General features: G+C 49.4%; 1 protein-coding gene across 3 annotated transcripts; it reads right to left on the bottom strand.

Moving 5' to 3' along the window:
* Positions 1–188: 188 nt before the first annotated feature.
* LOC119396901 (heterogeneous nuclear ribonucleoprotein Q) lies at positions 189–8822 on the bottom strand. 3 transcript variants are annotated; one of them, XM_049417276.1, is made up of 7 exons: positions 8651–8822; positions 7483–8148; positions 7284–7419; positions 1442–1943; positions 1022–1131; positions 791–942; positions 189–612 (listed from the first exon to the last, which is right to left on the bottom strand). In XM_049417276.1, exons 2-7 carry the CDS (start codon positions 8140–8142, stop codon positions 448–450), a joined length of 1725 nt encoding a protein of 574 aa, XP_049273233.1. In that variant the 5' UTR covers positions 8143–8148; positions 8651–8822; the 3' UTR covers positions 189–447. The 3 variants fall into 3 exon arrangements, with proteins under 3 accessions (XP_049273233.1, XP_037520200.1, XP_049273234.1); XM_037664272.2 differs by having other exon boundaries at positions 189–587; XM_049417277.1 differs by lacking the exon at positions 791–942 and having other exon boundaries at positions 189–587.
* Positions 8823–9886: the final 1064 nt, after the last annotated feature.

Genomic DNA, 9886 nt, shown 5'->3' with positions numbered 1-9886 from the left:
ACCGCCGGCCTTCGGCTGTGCGCCGCTTTCGATTGGACCGGTTGACTTTTTTTTTTTAAAACAGCTGTTCGTTTCGCGCGGCATTCGACGAGTAATACGCACACGCGGCCGCGCAAAGAATGGAAACGCACAAACCTGTGTGCCTGGTCTTCTTCTCGGGGCGCCTTCTTAGCAGCAGGGAGGAAGAATGCAGTTTTTAAAACGGCCACTTTTATTTTCCACACAATGTCGTCAGGTTACACGTCGCCTGTCCATCACAGTCCGGACCCCCCGCGAGAAGGAGGAGTGCTTGGCGGCGGGAAGACACACACACGAGCGGTTCAGCCCCAGGTCTCTTTGAAGGAGTCCTGGTACCACTGCTGCCCGTCGTCCTGCTGCTGGCTGCTGCTGTTGTGGAAGCGGCGCTTAGAGTCGCCCTGGTTCTGGTGGCCCCCGTCGAACTTGCGCTTACCGGCCAGGCTTCCCCGGGGGGGGGCGCCCCCACGGCCCCCACGGCTGACAGGGCCCGCCCCCCGGCCAGCGCGAGCGCGGGGGGCCCGCCCACGGCCGCGCCCCCCACGCGTCACCCCACGCTGGCCACCACGAGCCTGAAAGACGACGAACACCAGCACACTAATCAGGGCCCACCAACTTAGGGGCTTGCTCTCCCGGCCACGGGCAGTGCGCGCGCAAGGCCGGGCTACCATATCCGAGAGCGAGCACCTCAACCACCGCGGGGGCGCCCGCTTTCCCGGCCGCTCGGATATGCTAACCGTCGGCAAGAGGAGGAGAAGGAAGGAAAACCACCCACCCGCTCTGGAGCAGGCCGGCCACGGGGGGGTGCCGCAGCTTGGTAGCCGCCGTAGTCATAATAGTCATCATAGCGGCCGTAATAGTCCTCATAGTACGGATCCGCATAGCCGCCCCGGTAGTCGCTATACCCATAGTAGTCATAGTCGTAATCTACGCACAGAGACCAACAAGGATCAGAGCCAGCCGGGAAAACGCACACCCCCGTGCCCCCAGGTGCCCCCACACTCACCGTAGCTCCTAGGACCCACGGGGGGGCCCCGGCCGCCCCCGCCGCCCCGGGGCCCCCGAAGGGGCGGCGGCGGGGGCATGCAGCCCATCATGCGGTAGTCCGACACGTCCCTGCAACAAAACAGACACGCGCATCACTACAACCAGCACGCCACTGGACAATATGCCTCTCGAAGGTCGCTACTAGAGCAGAATCGATTAAGCTGCCGCCTTGAGTGCATCTAAAATGGAACTTGGTCCAAGCACGAGAAGCATCCAAGGCATGCAAATTTATACACAATTGCATGCAACACACATTTATCCCATGCAGTGGGGGGCATTTTGTGATGTGGCACAATGGAATCCATTCTGCAGTGGTTGGCAGTGTTGTTACTACGTCATGCTTTACTATTCCAGCGACGGGAGAGGATAGAGTGCTCACACTATGCGTTGCTGCATCATCTGCATCATGCGACGTTCCCGGTTGCGCAGCACCTCCTCCTTCTTCTTTTTGTCCGACGGGGGCTTGGCCAGCGAGACCTCCATGGGGGCCCCGCACAAGTCCTTGCCCTGAAGCTGCTCCATGGCACGCACTGCGTGGTCCCGCTCCTCAAAGTGCACAAATGCGTAGTCCTTGATCTTCTTGACCCGCTCCACACGGCCATGTGCCTCAAACAGCTCCTTGAGCTTCTCTTCCGTAACGTCCGTTGTAAGGTTGCGGACGTACAGAACCTTCACCTTGGCCATTGTCTCCTCATCAGGCTCCTCCTGTGGGTCTGCCCAGTCCACTATGATGTCACAGCTCCACACCTTAATGCGGCCTGTGCTCAGGCGGCGCTTGGCCAGTGAGGCTGCCTTGTGTGACTCGTACTCCAGGAAGCAAAAGCCTCGGTTCTTTTTCTTGTCGTCAGGTGAACTGTAAATGATCACCTCCGTCAGGCCCGCTGTAATAAGAAACACAAGTAAGTCATGGGACAGAAAAACACTTCAATACAAACCATGAACAACAAGCAATGCGCATTCACAAACAATTAGCTAGTGTGCCAACCTGTTAAGAGTACTGCCAGACACAGGTCCTCTATGATACAGCATGCTAGCGGGCTACAGCCTGGCTACTCAGTTTTAATATAATGGCCACAGTGGCTTTCTCTCCAGGCTGTTTGTAGCCTGTCTGAACATCTTATCCAATGTGCATGCACACTCATCACCATCAGTCAATGACTGGTGAATTCAGATAGTAAAAATATAGAAGCCAAGTAACTATGCTGCCCTAAGTTGACTGCAACCAGCCATAGCCGAAGTCCAAAGATGGTTGTCGAATGCCAACAGAGAAATCATGGGTATTATCGCGTTTTACTCGCCCCTCACCTTACTCCTGGTCGAACACTGGGCACATGGGAGAAAAAAAGCTCAGCTCAGAAATTAAGAGCATAAAAAAGTGATTTTACAGCAAGCAGCTCCACTGATGCTCAATGTTAAAGGAGCACTTGACATCAAATTTACGCATGTCAAAACTTTTGCATTCACAAGTAGTTATCGGCCTCCAACAATTCGAGACTTCAAGGCAATAATTATCTGTGTGTGTGCACAATCATCAAAAAGTTGTTTGAAGCAAGATGAGTCAATTTGAACAAATTAATATACAACATTACAATCCTAAGCTAGCGGAACCACCAGCTTCACAGTTCACAGCGCCCGAGTTCCCTCAGTCAATTTATCCAGGCGACCGTGTTCTCATCACCCCTGCATAGGCTGTGTGAACAGGCATGGCAGCATGGTTAAAAGGGCAGCTCCTTCCTTTATGCTGAGACACTCAGTTGCACACTGGCTGACTGAAATGGCAACAGTGCAGACCATCTAACTTGGGGCAGTGAACAGACATTTACAAGTGAATTAGCACATCAACCAAAATCTGCCTCTGGCTGCTTGGGAACAGTTATGTGCATTCATACTTGAATTAACCCGGATAACTCTGAGCCACATCAGCTGCACAGAATGTGATGGCTTCTTGTAAGGAGGGCTTTCACAGTCACCTGTTGTGGAGGTGTATAAGAAGTTTTTAATATTGCACAAGGGACACATTTGCTGTGCTAACCACACAATGCGAAAAATCTGAACTGGGCGACCTTAGTCTTTGAACAAGCAAAAAGCACAGCTGTTTGCACAGTTACATTTTCGAACTTCCATTGCCTACTGCACAGAGTGGGCTAAAGGCACATTCACACTGAATGTGGGATGACCAGAGCAACCAGGCAAGTGCCTGGAAGAAAATATGGCGGGCACTATTGCTCCTGGCTTTCTGCCCCTCCAGAGCTTCCCACTTTGCTGCGCTCAATCAAAATGTGAAAATGGAAAGCCACCCAGAAATGGCAACCACCAGGTCTCAACAACCAGCTGGATTTTCTGCTGCACTTTATTGATGCAATTAAGAACTACCCTTTGCTGCATGACAAATCACAGCAGAATGTCATCTCACCGTCTTTGTCAGAGTTGATTATTATGCTCAAGCGATTAGCGGGTAGAGCTTGCAAGCGGATCAAAGCTAATAGAAATGCACTAAGATGTTGGCACTTCTATGAAGCGTGCCCCTTCTGCACGTGGCCAGGCTAGCCACGCACTCTGAAGAACTCTCCACACTTGCCCCTTGCTGGACTGAATACCCACTGGCTTTTTGCTACTCTGCACTTCGCTGATGTCAACATGCCCTCATGGTAGCACAAGTATGGCTTTCATTTTCTGTTGCCTCGTCCCTTGCTCTGCCAGCACCAGGTAGAATTCCAGTAGACGCTCTCATAGCACTGAATACGTACTTTATTTTCCTTGTATTCCTTACAATGGTCAAAGCTCAACTGTGATTATGGCACCATTACAATGCTCTCCTGCAACTGCATACATTGCGCATGAAAGTTTGAATTGACTTCAGACAAGGTTGCTCTCATTTCACTTGTTAGGTGCTGCTTTCTTTCTGAAGTTTTAGGGGCGAAGCTCCTTATGTCGTGGGTCTGTCCATCCTCCGTTTGTTTGTTCGTTTGTAGTAGCCACCTCTAGTTCGTGAGAAGCGCGCATTCTGGTATGCAGCAGAAGAAGAAGACGTTGACGACTGAGACTCTCGTGCGTGTTCGCCCGTGTGGCTTTCTTTCTTCTTTACTATGTCTCGTGTTTTCAACGACGCCCAAAGACAACATGTCAAGCTTGTAGACAATGTGAAACTGGACCCCACACTTACTGCGGTGAACGTTCTCTGTCATACCGTGACGTGGAACGCCAAAAGACCGTATATCAAAGGATACGTTCCAGTCGTGTGCATCGATGATGCAGAGCGTCCTGCAGGTCATGTGGCCGTATACGTCAAACAGAAAAGGCACAAAATCTGAAACTACTACCGACACAGAGCCGCAACTGTGAATATGCTGCCATCGATTTTGATGGATGCATCATCATGACCATGTACCTTGCACCCAATTTGTCGAGTTGGAATATCAAGACATTCATTGACACGGCATTGCGTAATTATGACAAGTCGAATAGACCATTTGTGTTAGTTGGTAAACTGAACATCGATATTACCGAAAAGAACAATGAGTGGTTAATACAACATATGGCAGCCAAACATGCTCTCACGTGCACATCCTTTGATCATATGAAACCAACGACCATCCGAGGGACGTGTATAGACCTGGTTATTTTCAAATTTCCAATTGCAACCCGTACAGGAACCGCTATCCCTTCATTTCACGGACTGTGATAATGAAGGGACAACGCAAGCCAAGCATCATGTAATTAAGAAAAATAAAAGTTTGATGTTTGTAATATACACAGTGTTTCTCACTCCTTATATGATGATTGATGGGGCGTCACACAGAAGATTCACGGTTTACCGATGATTCCCTCCGGAGCTTCACCCCAGTCATCATCATTCACCACGTGGATATGCTGTGATTTTTAACACATTGTGTCAACATAGAAGTGTAGCCAACTGGTACTTACAACAGCTGAGTGTGCTTTTTCTTCTACACTTATTCAATACTCATGCAACAGTTAGGAGTATGCACTAAGTGGTGATAAGCATGAGAAGGCAGAGAAAAATTGTTTTCAGTGCTGGAATGCTTTCTGGATTCAGGCCCACAGTTGCTCGCAAGTGAAGAGCTCTCATTATGACCTGCAAGTTATTCTTTCCTGTTCTATTGCATAACATTCTTATCCTAGGTGCTAAAGGCCATTCTCTGCTCCGTTTCATTGTCTCTAGCATTTCTCAAGTAATGCAATACTTCTGGAAAGCACATGGATCCGCTTATTTGTAGCCACGTCTGAGCTACTTCTACAGGTGCAGATTGTAGACTGCTCTCTGTTACAGAACCATTCAGCAAAATGACAAATGGTATCCAAACATCCCCAAACAGGCATGTGGTGAAGTTCCCCGAATCTTGCCTGGCAGGCACATAATTGTGATGGTGCCAAGCACCGTGCAGAATATGATCACGAGGAATACATTCCAGCATGTGGATTGTTTCTCCTACTACAAATCTGGAAAACCACCACGTATCAACTACATCTACAAAGTACAGTTAGGGAACCACCAGCCTACTCACGCACATCTGCCCCTTGACACTGGAGCACCTTCAACGCATGACAGTACAAAAAGAGCATTTCTGGGCATGCCTACTGCTTGTACACGACAACGCTGCAACCACGGCTCATCCTAAGCGCTCGTGTGCTCACTGAAACCATAAAGATCATCATAAAGTATTCGGTGCATTCCTCAAGGTATTTATATCTCATTCTGACATCACTTCTATGCATTTGCACTTTTATCATTCATTCTAACATTCGTTCATTCCACAGTAGACAATTTCTGCTGGATTTTAGCTCACAACCCTTAGCTCACAAGTCTCGGTGGGACAAATACATTCAGTGTAATGACTTGGTGTATCAAATGAATATTTATTGCTACTACCAAGAACCCCATTTACAGAGTAAAAATATTGCACAGAGGCGCTATAAGCTCAGTGGGACAAACTTGTCTCACTTCTCCCGTAATAAATGCCTTAAAGTATTGAAATGCAAATTGTCACAAATTCTAAGACTCTATCTACTGATACCATATATAACATTCAATGACTTGTAAAATATTTCAAACCAACAGGTTGAATGCTAAGAGCAGATAACAACAGCGGTAGTTCAGAAGCATGGTAGCAAATACTTCAAGATATGTACTTGCACTGCAGCAAACAACATTTACATACCGAATGTCCTGCACTTCACATTTGAATCGCTGAAGCACTGCAGTTGTTCAGTATATATAAGCAATCCCAAAATATGCCTGCAGCATGTCACTCTGCCTTTCATCTTTGTATGCTGTGCAGATCTTGCTTTGTCGATGCACGTCAAATCCAGTGCGGCTGGACAGATGGCCACAATAGTGAATTTTGTGTGCTTTCTGTATCAATAATTGTGTTTGCAGTGAAAGCCCGGTCCTCCCCCACACCTTCCAATCGTGGCTGCACGCGCGTTGTCATCAGTGTGTTCACTGTCACTAAACAAACAAGGCACCCCCTGCTTGCACCAGTGACCCGCATGAAAACCTTTCTGGTAGCATGGCGGGATGAAGAGCAGATGCAGTTCTTTTAGAAGAATGTCTCCTGCATGTCAAACTTGACACCAAATGTAACAAGACATAACCTACACCTTATGTCATGCAGAACCTTACAATGCTTTTATGCTACTCAACAAATACTGCGCACAACCTATGTGCAGACCATTTACAGTGGAACCCCTATAAAATTGTCAATGGAAAAACAATTGAAACAAGGAGTTGTAGTCCTCTGCTTGTGTGTCTCAGGGCATACACTGAGAATTTATAAACTACCAGTTTGGAAGATCTGACGTGTACATTCAATCCGCAAAATGCTGCAGCTCGAAACAAAGCTCACGCAGTATTTATGCAGCACCAGTGATAACTGATAAACTTAAAGAACGGCAACACGCCACAGCTTTAGAGCTCTGGTGACAGTGCAACTTCTCATTGATGTTGTGTCTAAAAAAGAAAAAAACAAGCCCTTAAATTCCCCCTTCTTTCATTCAACCAAATGAATGTAGTACAAGCCTCACTAGATGCAACAAAATCTTCCACAGAAGCATATTAAAACTTTTTGATTCAAACATTGTCGAACGGCAGGCAGCAAGCAGTAACATTGCAGACAACATCTGCAATGTAGTGGCCATAACGAAGTGCACAACCTTCGTGCGTGAGAATTCAGCATGACGATAAGCAAGGGCCCACTCACGTGCATGTTTGGAAAACTCTTCAAACAGCTCCTCCTTGCCCCTGTTCTTTGGGATGTTGCCCACGAAAAGCCGATGATTGTTGATTGAGATGGTGACCCCAATGTATTTGCCCTTCCGGATTTCGTGGTTGTCCAGCTGCGAGCAAAGGGCACAGTGAGTGAGCGTGCATTGCGTGCACGTGTGATGCGAGACACTCACCTCGCGTACAGAGTTGTGGGCGCCCTCGCGGTTGCAAAAGGTGATGAAGGCGTAGCCTCGGTTGAGGCCCGAGAGAGGATCCATCATGAGCCGAAGATCCCAGATCTTTCCACACTTTTCGAACAGGGGTATGAGCTCATCTTCGAACATGTCCTTGGGGATTTTGCCGACAAACACCTCGCAGCCGCTGCTCGGCTGCGGTCCCGTCCAGCCGGGAGGCGGGCCGCCGTACTTGCGCTGGCCTGTCGTCACGTCCAGCGAGTAGCCCGTTCGTTCGAGTATGGCGCGGATCTTCTCCTCGTCCGGACCCTTGTTGGAGCCAGAGCCCGACGCTCCGGGCAGCTTGCTTTTTTGCCGGTACGTCTTCATCACGCCGCAAAGGTAGGCAGATTTGTTGGACACGTGCTCCAGACTGCTGTCCAAAAACTGCTTCAGGACGGCCAAGGCGCCGTCGGCGGGGAACTCCTTGAGCGCGTCCAGCGCGCGCTCGTCCAAGTCGGCGTACGCCAGCTTGCCCGTCTGGAAGATGGCATCCAGCTGAGCGGCAACTTTCTCCTGTAGCCCGTGCCCCACAAGCTTGGCGTAGTCGGCGCTGTGTTCCGTAGCGCTCGACTCGTCCATGGGCTCGACCGTCGCTGCGTCCCCGTTACCCTCGGCCATCGTTTTCTGCGTCACGAAATGGAGAAGGAACGCCACAAATGACGCGCACGCCAGGCGCCTCACCGACGCGCCAAATCCGCCAACAGATCGCCGAAAGGGCCGCACAGACCACGAGTGGACCCACCCGGGTCGCCGGGAAGCGCTGCACGCACGCTACCCAAGTGCACCGGCGTCTATCCCGCCATGGCGCTAGTCAAAAAGGCGAACTGCCAAATTAGGCCTCGCAAGCATCACACGCTAGGTACTACCGCTGCTGCAACTACACTAGGCTGCGTTGCATCCTACCGCCACTTTACGAACTCCGCTAGCCTGGGAGAGCGCGGATTCATGCAAGTCTTCGTCGTTCACTCTCAGTGAAACGCGCGCAAGGACGGGCAAAACAAAGGGCCGGCGTAGGACTGACCGGCTCTGCTCGGGGAGCGCGTCTCGACAGCGCGAACATCAATTTACGCAGCCCGCTACCATTAAACCAACGCGAACGACGAGCAGAAAATTTTCTTGTACTCACTTTGGAAGCCGATTACTCCTGCGAGAAAAAATTAGATCCCGATTCGAGGGGACAAAATTTGTCCCAGTCCCAACCTAATGGGAATGGGCTACAACGTGAGTGACACATGCACGGGGTGGCCGGGTGTATTGAAAGGGCCACGCCGCTCTTCGACTGGCGAGTAAAACGGCGTAATTTACTGCTTCAATTAAATAACCGAACATTACTCGACGTTAAGTTCAAGTTTGTTATCACTTTTGTGCGATGACAGACTTGTGGAGAATAAAATAGACGAACGTTTGCGGGACTACTTTTCGTTGCGCAAAGGGGCGCTACCCAAGAAAAGGCGCCATCCTTGTTTTGATTGGCGATTTTGAGAGGAGCGGGCAAGCCCGGCAAATGCCCGGCTAGCTACCGTAGCTAGTGACGCCACACGCGCTGGATGCGTTGCTACTGTTGCTACTACACGTTATGAGCTTGTTGCTTTTACCCGCCTATTTTGTTTTCGTCGAGATACCTGCAAGTTATCACATCGGATTGAATCGCCAACATTCCAAATGACACCTCTGCCCACGCCGTTTTTAAAATCGCGTTACATCAAGTGTAACCGTCACATCACTTCCGATGCATCCTCGCTAACGCAGGAGCGACAGTGCTTCGTACAACAATGTGTTCCGTACTGCCTGTTAACAGTCCGCTAGTGTTCGTTTCGTGAGCCTTGAAGTTTAATTGCTGGCGGGCTTGTCGGGCCATGTTTTTGACCCGTTTAGAGGCAGGTATTCTGAAACGCAACTTAACCAGTAAAAGACGCGGCTTTTTATTTCCTTTTTTTCAACAGCCACATTCGTCGTACGTGTGAAGGTGTGAAGCACGAGCTTTTAACGCTACTGAACTTTGCAAACCGTCCCCATCACTGATCGACACGTATGCGAACACAACAGCGTAGCAGCATAGATGGTAGCAGCGCATTACACACATTTCTCTGGAAGGGAGACTTCTGTACACCGAATTTGGCGCGATAACCTATGTTTAAAAAAATATTAGCTTAATGTGGCTAATGACGTCAGTATTACACAAATAAAGGGGCCTAATAATAACAAATATACGAGTGTCTGTGGGTGCGGCTTATATACGAGACCCGCGCTTTCAAGATGTATGAGAGAGCGAAATGAACTTTATTGTTTGACCAGGCTCCTTGTATTTCAGCCCTAAGGTCTCCGAAATCTTTCCCCGAGTCCGCTCCTTTTTCCTCGTTTT

Source organism: Rhipicephalus sanguineus, chromosome 6 (genome assembly GCF_013339695.2).
Source record: "Rhipicephalus sanguineus isolate Rsan-2018 chromosome 6, BIME_Rsan_1.4, whole genome shotgun sequence".
Taxonomy (NCBI): Eukaryota; Metazoa; Arthropoda; class Arachnida; order Ixodida; family Ixodidae; genus Rhipicephalus; species Rhipicephalus sanguineus.
Note: the sequence above shows the minus strand (reverse complement) of the source record. Positions and strands in the feature narration are given on the sequence as shown.

Bases quoted from the DNA above. Each gene is read 5' to 3' on its own strand.
- LOC119396901 (XM_037664272.2), bottom strand. From the start codon at position 8,142: ATGGCCGAGGGTAACGGGGACGCAGCGACGGTCGAGCCCATGGACGAG. The intron at 1,132-1,441 runs GTGAGCACTCTA...GTTTTGTTGCAG, and splicing joins ATGATGCAGCAACGCATAGT to GGACGTGTCGGACTACCGCA. The intron at 588-790 runs GTGGGTGGTTTT...GTCGTCTTTCAG, and splicing joins GCCGGCCTGCTCCAGAGCGG to GCTCGTGGTGGCCAGCGTGG.